At 30.0% G+C, this 19,826-nt stretch overlaps 2 protein-coding genes across 8 annotated transcripts; one reads left to right on the top strand and one right to left on the bottom strand.

The window, feature by feature from the left end:
- Window positions 1–5,238: 5,238 nt before the first annotated feature.
- Window positions 5,239–9,052, bottom strand: LOC107944809 (cleavage stimulation factor subunit 77-like). Its single transcript, XM_016878634.2, has 6 exons — window positions 8,925–9,052; window positions 8,809–8,822; window positions 8,530–8,661; window positions 8,344–8,441; window positions 6,722–6,934; window positions 5,239–5,635 (listed from the first exon to the last, which is right to left on the bottom strand). Exons 3-6 carry the CDS (start codon window positions 8,553–8,555, stop codon window positions 5,439–5,441), a joined length of 534 nt encoding a protein of 177 aa, XP_016734123.2. The 5' UTR covers window positions 8,556–8,661; window positions 8,809–8,822; window positions 8,925–9,052; the 3' UTR covers window positions 5,239–5,438.
- A 5,258-nt stretch (window positions 9,053–14,310) lies between these two features.
- Window positions 14,311–17,429, top strand: LOC107911113 (uncharacterized). 7 transcript variants are annotated; one of them, XM_041103996.1, is made up of 6 exons: window positions 14,311–14,698; window positions 15,070–15,217; window positions 15,581–15,651; window positions 15,758–15,961; window positions 16,819–16,890; window positions 17,076–17,429. In XM_041103996.1, exons 1-6 carry the CDS (start codon window positions 14,414–14,416, stop codon window positions 17,271–17,273), a joined length of 978 nt encoding a protein of 325 aa, XP_040959930.1. In that variant the 5' UTR covers window positions 14,311–14,413; the 3' UTR covers window positions 17,274–17,429. The 7 variants fall into 7 exon arrangements, with proteins under 7 accessions (XP_040959930.1, XP_040959929.1, XP_040959934.1 ...); XM_041103995.1 differs by having other exon boundaries at window positions 17,073–17,429; XM_041104000.1 differs by having other exon boundaries at window positions 16,819–16,925.
- The last annotated feature ends 2,397 nt before the right edge of the window (window positions 17,430–19,826 follow it).

Here is a 19,826-nt window from a genome sequence, read left to right as displayed (position 1 = left end):
CTAATATTATAAATATTCAATTAGAATATTATGAAGTTTAGGTACTAAATGAGATTTGAAGTGCAATTAACTTTTAATTTATTGTATAATGGATAAGCTTTTATATTATTACTCAAAAGTAACATCCCTTATTTCACAAATCGTTCAAACCAACACCTAGAGTAGCTCCCACATGTTCCAATTCCAAATTTGTATAATTTCCTCGAAAGCTTTACTTTTGCTTTGTGTTGATTGGGAATGTTGTTACTCACTTATTAATTCTTTGAATATAGTCTAGTTTAGACTTGGCCAACTGGTTTGTTTCAACTAAATCAACTCATACCATTCCAGCTTTAAAATGATATTGTTGTTAGTGTAAAATAGCGTGGGTTTGAATATATTCAAACATATTTTATTCTCTTATTTTAATGTTGGGAGAAATTATAGGTAATTTTAGATAATATATAAAAAAATTAATTTTTGTTTAATTATACAATATATAAATATTAATATAAAATAATTATTTATTATTTCTAAATAAGGTAATTTCATTAGATGTATTCGTATTATGATTCATATTCTAAATTGGCCTTCAAAAGAAGATTTAATTCAATCTTCAAACTATCAATATCATTTGATCAAATCCTTCCTCTATCCTAACCGTTAACTTGATGTAGAATATATTTAAATTGTAATCACATGTATATTTACTATATTGATAGCTTAGATTTAACGTATTAAAAGAAAATAACACTTCTTTTACATTTTATAAATTAGGAAAATTTTACTAATAAAATTTTAATCAAAAACATCATGCATGTTACCATGGCAATCAAAACATTGTGTAATTATTGTTTGGAATTTTAATAATATATTTGTCCCATAAATTTTTAATCAAAAGGTGTAATCTGCTACTTTTGGTTTTTCATTTACTAATCATCCCTCCCTAACAGGGAAGAAAGATTTTCCAAATTCAAAACTTTGGTTCCATCACCTTGATAATCGATTGTTGAATTATAAGATCAAAAGAAAAGTGCGACAGCCATACAGTCTCTATGTTGATAAAACAACAGAGATTTAGGGGACAAAAAGATAAATAAAAAAGTAATTGAGACCACAGAAACACATGCTTCTCAATCAATTTTATCACCAAAATATGCATGTTTTCCTCATGGCCTTTTTACGAACAATATCCCCACCATAATGGATAATGCTGAGTTATCATATCACAAAAGTGTATGTATGTACGTACCATAAAAGCAAACTTTAGTGCACCTGCAATAATGGGGGGAGGGGGGATGGGTTTTTCCGGACAAGGCATCACACCATTAGGCCCCCACCCCCCTTTCCCTAACTTTTCTTTTGCATCTAATCTCTTTTACTACAAAATATTTTTGATATTCTCTTTTATGATAGAAGGGAATAATTATTTTTGATATATTTTTGTACGATTAATATTTTAATGATTCGATCATTATATTTTATATTCTTTCCATATAAATCATATATGTCAAATTTGACGTAAATTTAAATTTTTTAACTATTTGTTTTATGTAAAAAAAAATTTCAACCTTTCAATAAATATTAACATATACAGTATTTTAAATCGATATGATAAAAATATCTGATCAGTTCGAACAATATCCCACCATCAATATCAGTGATTAATCTCCTCGTTATGGGTACTCTCCATTATTAATAGGGTAAACTACAAAAATAGTCACTTTTGTTTGCTTCAGATTATATTGTATTCACTTATGTTTGAAATGTTATGTTTTAGTCACTTACGTTATTGTTTTGTTACGAAGTGGTCACTTTACCGTGAAGCTCCATTACCTCCCTAATGGCGGTCCTACGTGACAGTCCAAATGGGTTTTAAATTCCAATTTGGATGTCGTACGTGGCAGTCCAAATTAAATTTATTTAATTAAAAACCTATTTTCATCCCACCAATTAGACATCCAAGTTAGCATTTAAAACACATTTAGATTGCTACGTAGGACTTCCATTAGAGAGGTAACGGAGTTTAACGATAAAGTGACCACTTCATAACAAAACGATAATGTAAGTGACTAAAACATAACATTTCAAATATAAGTGACTAAAACGTAATTTGAGGCAAACAAAAGTGACTATTTTTATAGTTTATCCTTATTAATAACCTTTTATTATTTTTCATCTAATTTCTAGTAATTATTAAGTGTTAATATTTTCTAGTATTTAAGTCATAAACTTTATTATTTTACCAAATTATATCATTCAACTTTTTTATTATTAACAATTTGGATAACTTATGCCAACTTCGTTAATTAATTTGGATATAAAACTACCTTAGCATGCATGCGTGATTTATTTTCTAAACAAAATCAACTTTTGAATTTTCGTGTCGACTCATGTATGCATTTTGAGCAAATTCTTTTAATAAAAATTATTTAACTCAATTTAACTGAGTTTGCTTAATTGACTTAATTTATTAATAATAAAAGTTTAGTAATATAATTTGATAAAATAAAAGTGTGTAACTCACATGAAAGTTAGGGAGGTTTAGTTCATCAAATGTAATATTATAGTTCGTAGTGTTATATTTCAAAATCAGATTACAGTGTTTAGATTATAAACATTCTAGTTATCTCATAATCTCACATTATGAAATAGTATCAATATGTCATAATATAGGTAGCGCTTGATACTTTTCCATATTATGATTTTAACGGAATGTGATTGTTGAGAAAATTATTTTACAACATTTAGTATACATTAAAAAATTACATTATCATATTTAGTAAACTGAATACTTTTCTGAGAATGCAAGAATACTTATTAGTCATGGAAGCAAACACAGAAGGATATGTAGAAAGATAAAAGAAGACAATTGTATTTGATCTTTTATTTAAAGATACAAAAACCTGCTTTTACATAGTAACGCTTTACTATTTATAGGGGTCTAGGATCAATAGGTAACTGTAGCAACAGCTGTAACTATATCAGTTAATAGCTAACTGAATTAGTTTGACTAACCACCCGACTAACTATGTAAATGATTAAATATGCATATAAAAAATAAAATTAGAAAAAAAAAAGAAAAAAGAGAAGAACATACTTTTGAAGAATCAATTGAAATAAGAGGTAATAACTTTTTCTTCGTTTTCTTCTTACAGAATATAATCTAAGATTCGGTGAACCAAACACACAGTTAATGTTAAATTAAGTGACCTGAATTATAAATTACTCGATTAAAATATGCTTAAGTCTTTATACTCTTCATACATTTAGATTTTAGTTTTTCTATTTTTATTTTTAAGAATTTAGTTTATATACTTTTAAGATTTTAAAATTCAGATCCAATTAATAACATCGTTAAATTTTTTAATTAAATTTATTGGTGTGATATTTAAAAAGAATTACTTGATAATTATGTAACAAAAAGAATCGACCTAAATTTAGAATAATTTTAATAATTAATAACAATTCTAAATTCAAAATATATAAAATTAAATTTTTTTAAATAAAAAATAGATTAAATTTTAAATATGCGAAAACGAGAGTATATTAAGAGCCTATTTTAACCGGTCCTAATTTCTTAGCTGTTTAAAGTTGTTAAAATCAGCTTTAAAGCAAAGAAGAAAAAAATGGAACAACAGCTTTCTCGTCCTACTCAAGTTTGTTACAATGGAAGACAGATTGAAAGATGAACTCTGATTTGACATATTCAAACAGGAATAGTAGAGAGGGAGAGACAACAGGGGACCTCTGCACATATGCATTATTATATTTCTCTCTCAATACACAATTATATATTCGCATGGTTTTTTTGAAAAGTTTAAAATATATTATTAGTTTAAATTTATTTTTTAAGAATTTAAGCTTTTTTATTTTTTAGATTTTAAAATTTATATTTAGTTGTTTATATTATTAAAATTATTTTGTTAAACTTTGATTTATTATAATGTAATTTTTGTTATATTGCTATCAAATAAGTATTTTTTATTTCAAAATATCACACCAATAAATTAAAAAAAATTAACAGTGTTAATAATTAAATTTAAATTTTAAAATCTAAAAAATAGAAAGACTAAAATCTTGGAAACAAAAATATAAAGACTAATTTCTAAATTTGTGAAGAATACGATAACTTATAAAATGTTTTAGCCATCTGAAATATACATACTTATATATTACATGCAAGAAAAATAAATAGAGCGTAATAAAGAAAATCCTAAAGAAACTTCGATTATAAAAAAATCTAAAAAATGTTTTTCTTGTCCATTGACATGACAATTTTAAAAGTATTAATTAAAATATTATTAAATAATATTTAAAAACATCAATATTATCTTTGTGGATATTTTATTTAGTATTTTTTTAATATATATCAAACATTATAAAGAATCACATTCAATTAAAATAATAAGATGGAAAGTACCAATTGCTCCCTTATAATAAGATTTTACCTACTTTATACGTTTGGTTCGCTGTATTGGATTAGAGGTGTATTGGATTAGAGGTGTAATAGAATAGAGGTGTAATAGCAAATCAACTGTTTGGTTGAATGTAATGAAATAGAGGCGTAATAGTAATCTTGTGTTTGGTTGAATGGAATAGAGGTGTAATAACATAATAGAAAAAACTAAAATGACTAGAATACCCTTAGCATAAATTTATTTTGGTAAATGATTATTGTTATTGTTATTTAAATTTTAATAAGATTATTATTATCAATAATAAATAATTTAATCATATTTAAACATAATTATTATTAAATATATTAAATATATTATAATTAAAATATATAATTTAATAAAATTCTTAATAATTAATATTCTTATATGAATTTACTCAAATCATAATATATGATACTATAAAAGATAATTTGAAATTATTAATATTAAATATATTTTAATTAAAATATATGATTTAATAAAATTTAAAATAATTATAACTAATAAATTATCTTATATGAATTTGTATAATTTAAAATAATTATTATTACATATAATTTAATAATATATAATTTCATAAAATTATTGATAATAAATTTTCTTATATGAATTTATATAATTTAAAATAATTATTATTAAATATAATTTAATAATAAAATATTCTTATATGAATTTACTAAAATCAAAATATAACTTGAGAATTACATTCTGCATCTTTTGTTTATCTTTTGTTGGTGACATCTTTTGTTTATCTATATCTATACTGATTGAGTTGATGTCACGAGAATAGAAATATAGACTTTATAATAAGTATAGATGATATTTAATTTAGTCCTTTTTTAACTAAATATATTTGCATGTTTGAATTAAGTCTACAAATAGTTCAAATATGCAATTGGTTCCAAAAATAGAAATATATCATGAAGAACGATATGCAATGGGTTCTCAAAAGTATATAACATGAATAACAACATGCAATATAGGTTTTAAAAATGTTATCAACATGTAGAGAATCTCTCATCATCTTCTTCGGTTGTCCCGGTAATCTTCTTCGCTTTCTTTATCCTTTAGGAAGCCTAGAAACGCGAGGAATCCGAAAAGGAAGAATTCACCTGACCAGTTGCCCCCACCACCTCCCCCGCCACCTCCACCACCATCATCGTCACGGGGAGGAAATCCTGAATCACCATCATCTAGCTGCGGTGACTTCTCATTTGCTGCATTTCAATACATGATGTTAGCTACGCTTTCTTTAAAATTATATGGTGTTCAAGCCAATTGGATATATGATATATCCCACCATAGGTAAGGGAGTTCCTTAGGGCTAGGGATCTATCCCTGTCACCTGAAGGCTTAGGTGTTCATCACCAGGATTTTGCAAATAGCTACAACAAAGGCTATTCAAATAAGAACAAACCCTGAAAAATAAGGATATAAAGATACGAATATGTGTCAGATATGGAAATATTTAGTTTTCTCTAAGTTTTTCTGTATATTTGAAGAATCCTTTAAGGATCATATCCCATACCGATGGCCAAACATGCATCCACACGGGTATCAAACAAGGATCACGTCCGAAACATACCCATATCCTTATTCGACACTTTCCCCGAACCCAAGTAACATGGTTTTGTGTGTGGACATGTACATATACCATTTAATGTATTCTTGACAGGAACTATGATGAAAAATTTCACTTCAAATATTTTCCAACAAAATCTATTGTATAACTTTCTCAAAGAGGTTCTTTCATCGTCGGGCATGGGTGTTGAAACCAGATACTTTAAGAAAAATGAAGACTCTGACAGGGGTATAAAAAAGGGATACTTCAAGCAAAATGAAGAGTCGGAGAAACATAGCTCTGTACATTCTCTCAGTTGCTATATTTTTTGGTTTTCTTACCTTATTCTCTAAATTTTCTTCCTCAATGAAGTTCTTTTTTATTTTTTGATTCTAGCTTTGCCCCTATGGCATGAACCTTGTGATGAATTAAAAAATTAAAGAAATATATAAAAATGGGTAAAATTACAATGAATCATTACTCCAAAGTTATAAACTAGTTATTCTAATACGATATTAAAATGCCAAGAGTGCAAAACAAATAATTTTCCAAGGATACCAGATCAGAAGGGACTTAAAAGGCCAACTAGACAGAGAAATTCAAGCAGATGCATCGCCATATTTCATCATTGATATGTTGCATTTTGGATCATAATTCAAGTTCAACTACAGATTATAGGTTAATATCCATCAGCATTAGATATTACAGCATGCACAACTGTAGTAGGAGTTTGAAAGATTACCCTCGATAGAAGGCAAGCCAGCCAAAAATGCTGACAAAGCAGGTGGTGTTGCTTTCAGTACTTCAACAAATGCCTTGGAGGATACACCGTCTACCATTGAAACTATGGGATTGGACAATGGGTTTGAAGCAGCACCAACAACTGTAGCCATGGGATTCGACAAATTGGGAGCAGCAAGAATTGCAGTAGTGGTGTTTGATGGAACTGTAGTTCCTACATTCAAACAAGTTCAGTCAGTTAAGTATCTAGCATTTCAATATGATTCAACAAGCATACAACTATGATAAAGAGGAGCTACTCTTAGCAACTAGGAAAAATATGACATAAAAAGACATCAACTTATTTTTCCCATGAAGCAAAAAAAGAACATCTTAACACCATACATCAATGTCAAGCAAGACCAAGTCATTTTACCTCTATATTAATGGATTTTCTAGCAGCAATTTGAAACACAACTTCATAAGTTAAGCTATCATAAAGATACAATTATGGCTATAATAGTGCTACAGGCCTTTATAAACTTTAAAATATAGCAGCCAAGTACATTGAATAATAAACTTGAGCAAAAGGCTGCAGAAGAAAAAAGCAAACTGATTTCTATGATAGAGAAATCAACGCCCGTATTGATAAAGAGAAGGCCAACAACCACAATAATAAAGAGACATTTAAGCCACCTAAGAACAAACATAAGCATCCATGTTAATCAGATTCACCATTCTGACCATGCAACAACTTATAGAAAGATATAGAAAAAAACGCTTATGAAAACAACTAAACATGAAAAAATACCTGCATATATCGCACAACAGTACTAGTATAATCAACAGCTCTCCTTTGGGTCAGCCTTCTCATTCTTTTCGCAGCAAATTTGTCACCATGAGCTGAAAGAAGTATTTAATAGAAAAAATAAAAGAATTTTGTCAGAACTAAAATTTAGATAGCCTAACTTTCCAATCATTTCAAAGGAAAATCGTAAACTCAACAATTTCAAGGATTAAATTGTAGGGGTTTTAAGCATTTTAACCATCTGCTTTGAGGCCAAGGAAGTATACAGCAGTAAAATTTTGCAATTTTCTCTCAAGGTCTGCACATATGTTCTATGCTTATAATCAGATTTCCTTCTAAAAGTGACAAACAATCCAAACTAGGAACACAGTCTAATTTGAAGTAGAAATCTATTAGACTGTTGTACCAACGACGATTTAGCACCAAAACTTAAGATCATAGTCAAATATGGTTCAATGACAAATATATAATTGCAAAATCATCACATCAATGTCTCCTCTCACATCCTCTTCAACTGTCATTACAATTTCTTCAAACAAGATGTTCCAGAACCAAACATCCATTACTCATCATCATTGGTTTTTCAACAAAAAAAAACATAAACAGATCAATAAAAGTAAATGCATTGAATTTCTCCAGTAAACTGCATCATCATCCCACACGGGAGCAACTTCCTCTTTCTTACACTCCCACAAGAGGGACCCTAAATACTCCCTACGATCTTCAGCACTGTCGATAAAATCACAAAAATTTACTTAAGAGCATGAGTCAAAACACTCTTGAAACTGCTTGTGCTCCATGCAATAAACTATAGCTCAACAAACAACCCAATTTACCTTGTATTATTATCGAAGAAACCGACAGTGATACTCTGATTAGCAACTGCCAATTTGTGTTCAGCAGAAGCTCTGACTTGTTCTTCAACAGTTTGAACCTTATCAAAGAAAATATAATCAAACACAATTCAAGGTAAAACAAAATGGTACGCAACAGAAAACACTGCTTAATGATTAGGAACATACTGTTTCAAAACGTAAAACAAGTACATCCTTCTTCTGGCCTAGCCTATGAGCTCTTGTTTGTGCTTCAAATCGAGACAGAGAATAATCGTCGTTTCGCATCCATTCTGAGTTATCAATGCATATCATAGTAGCCTAATTGACCGATTTGAAAATTGAAAACCAAAAAAGAAAAATCAACAAAACCCTTTTGAGTAACGAAAAAAGAAGAAAAAAATACTAAAATAATTGATAATTTAGAAGAAGGAGATCAAAAGAGGAATCTAAAATTGAATAGCTTACCTCGAGAACCATGGCTAAAAAACCGACAAAAAACACAGAATAGAAATGTTAAAAAGAATGGAAAAATCAAAGAAAATAATTACTTGAAATATGGGAACAGAAGAAGAAAAAATTACAGATCTGTGGGAGAAGATGAATAAGAAAATCTGAAATATGGCAAGAAAGTGAAGGAGAATATGAAGGAGGGCAGGAATTGGAAAATGGAAAAAGAGAGCCGGATGGAATAGCCAATCGGATATGTAGGCAATAAGAAAATTACATAGTAACGCTTTACTATTTATAGGGGTCTAGGATCAATAGGTAACTGTAGCAACTGAATTAGTTTGACTAACCACCCGACTAACTATGTAAATGATTAAATATGCATATAAAAAATAAAATTAGAAAAAAAAAAGAGAAGAACATACTTTTGAAGAATCAATTGAAAAAAGAGGTAATAACTTTTTCTTCTTTTTCTTCTTATGGAATATAATCTAAGATTCGGTGAACTAAATACACAGTTAATGTTAAATTAAGTGACCTGAATTATAAATTACTCGATTAAAATATGCTTAAGTCTTTATACTCTTCATACATTTGGATTTTAGTTTTTCTATTTTTATTTTTAAGAATTTAGTTTATATACTTTTAAGATTTTAAAATTCAGATCCAATTAATAACATCGTTAAATTTTTTAATTAAATTTATTGGTGTGATATTTAAAAAGAATTACTCAATAATTATGTAACAAAAGGAATCGACCTAAATTTAGAATAATTTTAATAATTAATAACAATTCTAAATTTAAAATATATAAAATTAAATTTTTTTAAATAAAAAAATAGATTAAATTTTAAATATGCGAAAACGAGAGTATATTAAGAGCCTATTTTAACCGGTCCTAATTTCTTAGCTGTTTAAAGTTGTTAAAATCAACTTTAAAGCAAAGAAGAAAAAAATGGAGCAACAGCTTTCTCGTCCTACTCAAGTTTGTTACAATGGAAGACAGATTGAAAGATGAACTCTGATTTGACATATTCAAACAGGAATAGTAGAGAGGGAGAGACAACAGGGGACCTCTGCACATATGCATTATTATATTTCTCTCTCAGTACACAATTATATATTCGCATGGTTTTTTTGAAAAGTTTAAAATATATTATTAGTTTAAATTTATTTTTTAAGAATTTAAGTTTTTTTTATTTTTTAGATTTTAAAATTTATACTTAGTTGTTTATATTATTAAAATTATTTTGTTAAACTTTGATTTATTATAATGTAATTTTTGTTATATTGCTATTAAATAAGTATTTTTTATTTCAAAATATCACACCAATAAATTAAAAAAAATTAACAGTGTTAATAATTAAATTTAAATCTTAAAATCTAAAAAATAGAAAGACTAAAATTTTGGAAACAAAAATATAAAGACTAATTTCCAAATTTGTGAAGAATACGATAACTTATAAAATGTTTTAGCCATCTGAAATATACATACTTATATATTACATGCAAGAAAAATAAATAGAGCGTAATAAAGAAAATCCTAAAGAAACTTCGATTATAAAAAAATCTGAAATGTTTTTCTTGTCCATTGACATGAAAATTTTAAAAGTATTAATTAAAATATTCTTAAATAATATTTAAAAACATCAATATTATCTTTGTGGATATTTTATTTAGTATTTTTTAATATATATCAAACATTATAAAGTAATATTCTCAACATTCACATTACAAAGAATCACATTCAATTAAAATAATAAGATGGAAAGTACCAATCGCTCCCTTATAATAAGATTTTACCTACTTTAAGTTTTTTTTATTGTTGTTAAAAATTGTGATTGAAAGTTAAAATGTCTTTTTTAGACATGATTGTAGAAGGTAAAAAAAAAAGAATAAGCTATATGATTAAATACTTCAATATAATGATACATGAAATATAAATTTTAAATACCTTTTAAGTAATTAATATAAATTATCTATAGAATTGATGATATGTAAAATATTTTAAAAAGTTAAATATAATAATATATAATATAATTTTTTATATAATTTTTAAATAATTAATATAAATAAAAATATTTTGATAATTTCCACTTCTACAAAAACACGTAACTTTTGATTGTAAAAGCAAAATATTATTCATCATTTCTACAATGAAAATGTACTTTTAACCCACCGCAATGAAGAATGTCAAGAATAACATTTTTGGTTAGAAATCAACTAAAAGAAATGGTACATAATTGCTATTTCTAGCTGATCTGCGAGTTAGAACAATTACTTACAATTATAAAATGTTAATTTAAATGAAAATTAATGATATTAAATAAAATATGGCTCAAATATTTTAAAAATTAACTTCTAATTGTGCAAAAGTTATATATTATGATTAAAGTCTTCAAATTATATATAGATAACTTTTTTGACATTTTATCTTCAAAAAAGAAAGACTTACTTTCTCATAAAAATATTTCAAGATATCGATGAATTCATGTAAACTTTTGCATTTAATTCTTTTTATTAATGATCTAACATGATAAATCTTAATTTATAATATTTTATATAAAATTTTAAGGATTTAACAAGTGATATGAGAGTTAAGTTACGTGGAATCATTAAAAATTAATTGAATTTTTATTATTTTTGGAATGATTGTTAAAATATTATGGATTTCTGTTGAGATGACCACGAAGCATTAGGTTTTGGCTGCTTATGAACTCAATTTTTTAGGGTTTTATAAACTAAGTTGGATTAATATTTACACGTGTTTGATTCAACGAAGGATCAAAGTCAATAGATTTTGTACTTGTTGATTTATACGATTTTATGCACCACTGTCTTTTGTTCTCTTAACACAAATATTTTTTGGTCGAAGCGTTAACATGGCTTTGAAGGCAAAATTAGGCTTAAAAGCCGATTTTGTTATTTAATTACTTCTTTAGGCTTTTTTTTTATTTAGTGAAATAGGTCATTTTAAAGAGAGAGAAAGGGAACTGTTTCTTGAATGTTGTCGCTCTAATGGTACAAAAGACTAAAATTTTCCAATGGTAACTTTTTTTTACCTTATAAATATCTCTCAATTTTCATTTTTTTCAATTCACATCTTTCTCTCAACTCTCTCATTTTAAATATTTTGATATTTTCATTTAAAAATATTTTTTTAATTATCCCGTGTTTTATTCATTCAAATCGATTTCTCACAAATGATCGCCTCTCTAATCCGCTTTGACAACAAGCATATTTTCGCTGTCCAAGCAGTAATGGTAGGACGAAATTTTAAATTTCGTTATTTTCAATTATGTTAAAATTAATTGGTTTTTTAATTTGAATTTTTTTTATTGTGTAAATAGGCGGGTGATCATGTTCTAGAGGGCTTCATTCATAATATGGGAAATGCTGCGATCCCTAAAATTCGTGGCCACTTATAAGAGGCTGGATTCTTGCATACGTCTCACATGACCAAGGGTTGCAAACTCAATCTTACACTAATCAGCATGTTGGTGGAAAGATGAAGGCTCGAAACACACACTTTACACCTTTCATGCAACGAGTGTACAATCACAGTCAAGGACGTAACGCTACAACTCGGTCTGCCGATGGATGGGTCAGTCATCACGGGATTAGCAGTCGTTTCGGGTAAAGTGGACATCTGCAGAGCACTGTTAGGGAAGGTCCCAGACAAGTTTAAAGGTGGTCGGATATCGATCAACTAGTTGAAGGATAATTTTGACGAGCTCCCTGAAGACCCAACGGAGGAGATTATAGAATAATACGCCTGAGCATTCATCTTGAGGTTAATCAGGGGCATTTTAATGCCTGAAAAATCTCAAATTTGATGCACGTAAGGTGACTACTACATCTAGTGGACTTCAATAAATGTGAAAAACCAAGTTGGGGATCTGTCGTCTTATCCATGTTGTACAAGGAGATGTGTCGGGCCACAGTACCAAATATGATGTCGATGGTGGTTGCCTGTTCCTACTGCAGTCGTGGGTTTGGTGGCGACTACCGTTTTCTCCATTTCCATGCAACCAGTACCTTTAACCTTCCTTCTTATTCAAAGTTCGGCACCATTGTGGACGCAAGAAGACTCTGAAGCGAGTAGCAACTATTGTGGTGAAGTAAAGGTGATGCTCTTTTAAGGGCGATGACTATTGTCGTTATTAAACAAGCTATTAGTAACTACAACCACTGTCGCGCCGACCTGAGTTTGACCTCTACTGTGCCGGAACATCTGCTCTCCACCTGAGAGCCCTTTTGTGTCCACCTCGGTGTCAGCTTTCAGATAAGAATGAAAGGTCAAAGATACCGGCTGTTTGGAAATAGAGAAAAAATTTACGTTGATTACACTGGAAGTTCCCAGATTTTTTTCGTATGATTATGGTCTCAATCTTATATATGGTATATATAGGGCATCGTTTGGGGGTATCCAAAAAGCTTGAACACCTGATTGCATAACGACTATCACCTGTCCCCCCGGTTATATTAGAACCCATGACCGTATCACGGTCGGCGACTGGGACCTCCACCTAAACTTCGACCCCCTAATCGTATCAAGCATTATTACCTCAAAACTAGATTTCCCCACGATGGGTTTCTGAGGTGATGGTCTTATCCCGCCATGACATATGAAATGTATGTGTTCTGAGGCGTGTTATCACAGCCCCAACCCCTTAAATCTAGCTATGAACTTTCGCAGTTTTAAACCCTAAAGCCTTTCAAAAAACTATAAACCCTAAAATATACACCAAGCTCTAACACTAACCTTAAAAATATTATAAATGATTAGAGTTTTTAGGAGAGAGAAAGGAAAAGCGCGTTCAACTTAAAAACGGCCTATTTCGCTAAATAAAAAAAATAGCCTAAAGACCTAATTAAAAAAAAAAGGGACTCTTAAGCCTAATTTAGTCGACTTTGAAAGCTTAATATTTTTTTATCTCTGAAAGAAAGAGAGAAAAGATCAAGCTTTACAATTACGTGTGATTTGCAAATGTTGTTGGGAACAATTTTTAATGATAAATTTGGGTTTTGATTGAATAACTAGCAGAATTAAAACCAAAAAAATTGATTTTTAACTCTCCCTATTTTTATTTTAAAAAAATTAATTTATTTTACTTTTAAATTTCAAAATTTAAGTCCTTTTGTTAATATTAAATTAAAAACCAATTTCACAATTTAGAATTTATATTTTTTAAACAGTTTTTTTCCTAAGCATAGAACCCACAAACCATCTTAATTTTAAGTAATATCACTTTAAGTTTTAAGTTTATTAAGCAATATGAGAATAAATTATTATAAGAATTGAGCTAAATAATTTAATTTAACTTTTAATTAAAATAAACTAAATAGCATTTTCAGAGTGGAACGTAACCAAAGTGGGCAACAAAATTAAATTCAAATGATTTGGTGATGGCAATTCAAAAGTAAAATTAGATCCATTGAAACATGTAATTTAAAGTCAAAGGATTCTTATCATTAAAATTCTAAAAAAGTCCATGCATTTAGATTAATTCTTAGGCCCATTTTGTCAAAAATTTAAGCCAGGCTTGGCCTACATGGATAGAACAAAGCAAGCCTAAAAGAGTCCAATTATTTATCCCACAGGGGTTATATTCCAACGGTGATGATTGCGGGTTTAGCAATGGCAAGACCAACCAGTAGCGGCGGCGGCAGCAGCAGCAGCGAAGAAGACGGGGACGCCGAGTGGAAAGCTGCCATTCAATCTATAGCCGCAACCACTACCGCCACTTTCACTGCTAACGGTTCCAACAGCTCCACTGTAACAACACAAACAACAAGAAACAACCTCGTTTCAAATTCAACCCCAGATACAGATGATTATGTTGATAAAGCTGATGAAATAGATCAGAGAAAGCACCCCCAGAAGCTTAAAAACTACCAACTCAAGGTTCCCAACCTTTTTCCATGTTTCTATCTTTGTTGTTTTAGCATTAGCTTATCTGGGTAATTTTGCAAATAATTGGATTAATATCTACTTCAAAAAAATATGAACTCTTAGATTCCATGTCGAGTGTTGAATCATGTTTATTGGATTGATAGTTTCCATAAGACTCATTTTTTTTCACCATAATTTGGCATCAAATTTGAGTGCACTGCCGGAAAGTCTAATTTTCTTCGAAGGAACTTTAATGGAGGTATTTCAGATCAGTTCTACAACTTAAAAGGACTCAGTTTTAGTAATTTTCAATTCATAATGTTTAAATCATATATATCAAGTGCTATTTTGTTTTGTTTGCTAACTCACAAAGTCATAAGCAGGCACAAAAGCTTTTGGATAACATGTTAGAGAAGCACTTAGTGATAGTGAAGGATGCCTGTAATGTCTCAGATGCTGATAGCGTGGTAAATGAAAGTGGAGTTCGTTTATTTAAAAATTCTACTCCTGGGATAGTATTTGACCACGTAGGTGAGTACCTCTTTGCCTCATTTTCATCTCTTGCTGCAATTGGAGAAATGTTTTTACAGTCTGCATTGTTCAACCTTTTCTTTCCTTGTTTCTTTTGCTACTACATTAGTCTCAAATGATTGGTTCTAGATTCAGAGTTTAGTGAATGGGAAAAAAGGGCAGCCTATTTAGGTTACTAATGAAACTTTTCAAAGGGATTCTACCTATTGCTTTTGAATAAATTTGAACTGTTATTACAGGATACTGGATTGGTGTTGATATTGCAATGTGTTTGTGCATTTGCTCTTATCTTCTGAGCTAGCTCTCGGAAGGGTTATCTACGTTATGGTATTTGAGGTTTGAGAGTTATTTGTTTGCTGTCAGATGAAATTCAAGGACCCCGAAAGAAACCAAAACTTCTTCCCAGAAGAGGGATTGATGAGAACTCGAAAGAGGTCCGCTTGTTGTCTGGATCTCTTTTGTTTCTGTTAACTCTTTTCTCCCCCTTTTTACTTTGTATTATTCCTCTTAATTTATATTTGGCTACATGGTGGTATGCAGTTCAGACGACAACTACGGTCCATAGCTGTTGATGGAAAAGATATATTGGCTGCAGCAAGAGATGCAAGCCAGAGATCGTTAGCTAGATTAGAAGCTAAAGAAGCAACAGCCAAAGAAAGAGCCAAGAGAGAGGAAGCCAGGATCACGGAACTGAAAAGGATTAGGGGAGAGAGGTGGCTACCTTCAATGGCTAGACAGATGCAGGTAAAGTCTCAAGTTTGAAAATCACGATCTTATGCACATTTTCAGTCATCTAATCTCTTGTTGCCATTATCTTTTTCTTGCTCAGTTAAGCAAAAGATCTGGGCAACAATTATAGGCCAAACATTTGAAGCTGTTTAGATGGTTGTTTTTCCTTGATGAATGATGATCATAATTGATTCATGAGCATGCATGGCAAAGCCTCCCCTTCTTTATTTATTTATTTTTCTCTTGAGCTGATGCTAGATATCACCTTCCTTGTAAGTTACATGTAACTTTTACATGCTTTGTAATAGTGTCTTTTTGTTTGGGTATAACTAAGGTATTTTCCTTGTCCATGAAAGACTAATCCTTTGGGATTTGTGATACCCCTCCCGACAATGCTGTAATGGTCTATTTTTTAAATAGGAGGATTCAAGCCCCTCCTATTACAAAGCTTCAGATGATTTTGGCAATCAGCATGGTATAAAGTATCATTGAAGTAATAATCAAATTAACATGACTAATAGCAAATCAGCATTACAAAATGTAGACTTTTGAGAGAATGATATTATTCAGCCTGTATTATTATCAAGAAAATAAAGGGGGGGGGGGACAAGAAATATGATCATCCTTAGCCAAGACATCGACTTTTAAGACAGGGTATGAATCACAAGAATGATGAAGCAAAAATCCCATACAAGAAGGGAAAAAAAGATCCAATTGGCTCGCCTCAATGTGGTTAACAATCCCAATTAATATAGTTTTTTTTCTTTTCATTTCTTGCTATTAAAAATCATGTATCTTGTAAGGAAATAGACTGTATGGAGCTCCATTGTTCTATTAACCATATGCTCCCAAATAGTAAAATGGTAGCGCAGGTGAAAATGGGAAGCAACGCGGAAGCTGCCGCCTTATTTAACCTTTTCGTGAAAAAGCCATGGAAAATGACGGTAGTCTCCATCACTCCATCCCTTCGGCCTTTACGGTTTTTACCTACTAACCCTCTTTTTCTTCAGCTGCAAAATAACACTGTCGAAGTGTCATTTATAACTCATTTTTTATCTAGCCGAAAGAGAGTTTCCCATCAATATAAAAGCCTCTCTTTTGTAACCCCTTGACAATTTTGTTTTAGAAGATGGCGGTGGTGCTGGCGGTGGTGATTGATGGCTTGGGATTGTTTGTTAGGACGCTGTGGGATCTGCAAGAGAGGCGATTCTCTGCAACTTTTAATGCTGTGACTTCAGCTGCTATTTCCATCACCATGGCCCTTGTAGTTTGCCTCTTGTCCCTTCATGGACATGCAACACCAGAGATTGGTGTTGCCTACATTTGATATTTCCATCTATATTTAAAGCTTTTCTTTCTCCTCTATCTTTTTTATACTAGTGCTTTTTGCTGCTGTACTTCACTGATAAACAAGAATACATGTATATATGATATATATGGCTTTCTTTCTATATATTACTAGCCATTTTTTCACTCTGGCAAACAATTTGTGCAAGTTGTGGCACCCAAAATTCATAGATTCATTTATTTATTTCCAAGCTGCACCTGTGCATGTTGGGTGTATTTTGTAGGAGGATTTTCCAATCAAATAAACTTACTATCCTTGATTCTAATGGAAGGTGGATCAGTGGAATAAACCATTACATCCCAAAAGCCACAAGCCTTGAAGCAGAATTATACGGATTTAAGAGATGGACTTTAACTTGCAACCAGACTAAACATGAATATAAAAATTGGAAATTGTGCTGTCATTAGTCTTATTACTAAAGACGGATGTTCTAAATCCTTGTGTCTGATTGCAGGATACCTAAAGCTCAATTAAGCATATCCCCAGAGGAACGTATAAAATTTTTAATCCATATAAATTTATTGTAAAATTAAAAAATAAAAATATATTATTAAATAACCATAAAAAAAAAAGGCGCTTGGGGATTGTATCACTATCATGCCAACTTTTCATATACTTTGTACTTCCTACAGACATTTCTTTCGCACATTTTCCTCCCAGAACTCATTAGCCGACAATCATCACAAACTTGACCCTTCATCTTGTTTTTCCATTTTTCTACTTTAAAGACCTATCCAAAGATGTACTTTGTTTAAGGCTTTTCTTAAGTTTGGATCCTATTTGGTCCTGATTTATTTTTCAACTTTTTTTTTTAAAATTTTAAGTTAGGATATATTTAGCATCTCTTTTAATAGATTGGTGGATCAACTTCATCTTAGGGAAGTGCTCTCTTTGTATTAAAATAAAAAATTATGTAATAATTGGAAAATATGGACATCACAATAATAAGGGTAATACATGTTATTATTTATTATTATGATAGGTTAGCCTAAATTAAAAGTGATTTAATTTGGTTAAGGTTTAATAGGTTTTAATTATTAAATAAAGTATGGATCAAATATGTGTAGATACTCTAGTAATTAGTTTCTAATTAATGACGGGCTAATGTGCCAAAGTTATATATAGTAGGATTATGGTCCCCAAATTAAATATACAACTTTTTTAATATCTCATCCTTAGGAAAGAGAGAGCAAATATTATCTAAATTTCTTATGTGCTAATTTGGAAGATCAAAACTCCAAGATCTAGAAAATTTCAAGAAATCCATGGATTCAGGTATGCTACCGTATCTAGTTCTGTTATCGTTTTATTCTCTATGATTTGACATGATAAATCCTGATTTATGATTTTTTAAGTTTTATATCATATCTTGATTTACGATTCTAACAAGTGGCATTCGAGCCTCGTCATGTTGAATCATTGGGAATTGATTAAGTTTCTATTCTTTTTCGAATGAATTGAGTCTCTATTATTTTTGGATTGATTCATTTTTCAGATCTTATAGATTTGATATTTCTATTATATACCATGTTGAATCTTTGAAATTATTGTAAATATTTTTTAGGTTTTGGTTGTAACACCCCTAACCTATATCCGTCGCCGGATTAGGGTTACGAGGCATTACCGAACAAAACATAGTTAAGCACAATCATTTATTACATTTCATGCACAAATTTATATCCACTTCTTTACAAAATTTTCTAAACTCAATTAGCCATAATTCTCCTATTCACATAAATCAAATTCGCATATTAGATTCTCATAGCCAACCAAAAATCAATCATGCCTTACTAATCATTTCACATAATCGAACTTTATTTCAATATTTAACCATATCAATAAAACACATAATTAAAACACATAGCTAATTTAAACAAACATGTTTTACTAATTAAATCACATTTTCAAATCATGCTTCGAAATTCAACCATTTCATTACCATCAAATTCATGTCATTCGAATACTTAAAATATATTAAAGCATATATCATTACATTTCATATACTAAGCATATGCCAAAGCACCCATTTGCATACATTTATTTCATTAACAAATTACTAACCATTCTATTTTATAAACCTATGCACATTCGCATACCAAGCCATACTAACCCAGCGAGACACATTATAATCAAAAGATAAATGTCGAAATTTCAGCATTCAGACAATCCCTCTTTTTTTGAGCAGCACTTAACATTTCGCAGTTAATTCAATAAACAGCAGCAACATATAGCATTTAAGTCAATAAGTTTTCCTCCATTTGGATAGCAACTAAATTACACAATATAGCAGCATAACAGCATCACAACTGGTCAGTGAAAACAACACATTTGAACAGCTTAGTTAGTTAAATAAAACCACATAAATGACAACACATTTGGACAATAAGCATGTAAAATAAGATAAAACATAGGTAACCTACCTCGTTTTGGACTACATTTATACTCCAATTAAACAAGCATTTACACTAGGTAACCATAGGAAACATGTCTTGTTTTGGACAGCTTTGATTTGCCACATTCATACATCATTAA

Source organism: Gossypium hirsutum, chromosome D11 (assembly GCF_007990345.1).
Source record: "Gossypium hirsutum isolate 1008001.06 chromosome D11, Gossypium_hirsutum_v2.1, whole genome shotgun sequence".
NCBI classification, from domain to species: Eukaryota; Viridiplantae; Streptophyta; class Magnoliopsida; order Malvales; family Malvaceae; genus Gossypium; species Gossypium hirsutum.
Note: the sequence above shows the minus strand (reverse complement) of the source record. Positions and strands in the feature narration are given on the sequence as shown.

What these genes read in the sequence shown, in the direction of transcription:
- LOC107944809 (XM_016878634.2), bottom strand. Translation starts at nt 8,555, where the DNA reads ATGTACTTGTTTTACGTTTTGAAACA. An exon ending in TTCTTCGATAATAATACAAG is followed by an intron (nt 6,935 to 8,343) that starts GTAAATTGGGTT and finishes GTTTGAATGTAG; the next exon opens with GAACTACAGTTCCATCAAAC. An exon ending in TGGCTTGCCTTCTATCGAGG is followed by an intron (nt 5,636 to 6,721) that starts GTAATCTTTCAA and finishes ATTGAAATGCAG; the next exon opens with CAAATGAGAAGTCACCGCAG.
- LOC107911113 (XM_041103995.1), top strand. Translation starts at nt 14,414, where the DNA reads ATGATTGCGGGTTTAGCAATGGCAAGACCAACCAGTAGCGGCGGCGGC. An exon ending in TTGATGAGAACTCGAAAGAG is followed by an intron (nt 15,652 to 15,757) that starts GTCCGCTTGTTG and finishes GGTGGTATGCAG; the next exon opens with TTCAGACGACAACTACGGTC. An exon ending in CAATGGCTAGACAGATGCAG is followed by an intron (nt 15,962 to 16,818) that starts GTAAAGTCTCAA and finishes ATGGTAGCGCAG; the next exon opens with GTGAAAATGGGAAGCAACGC.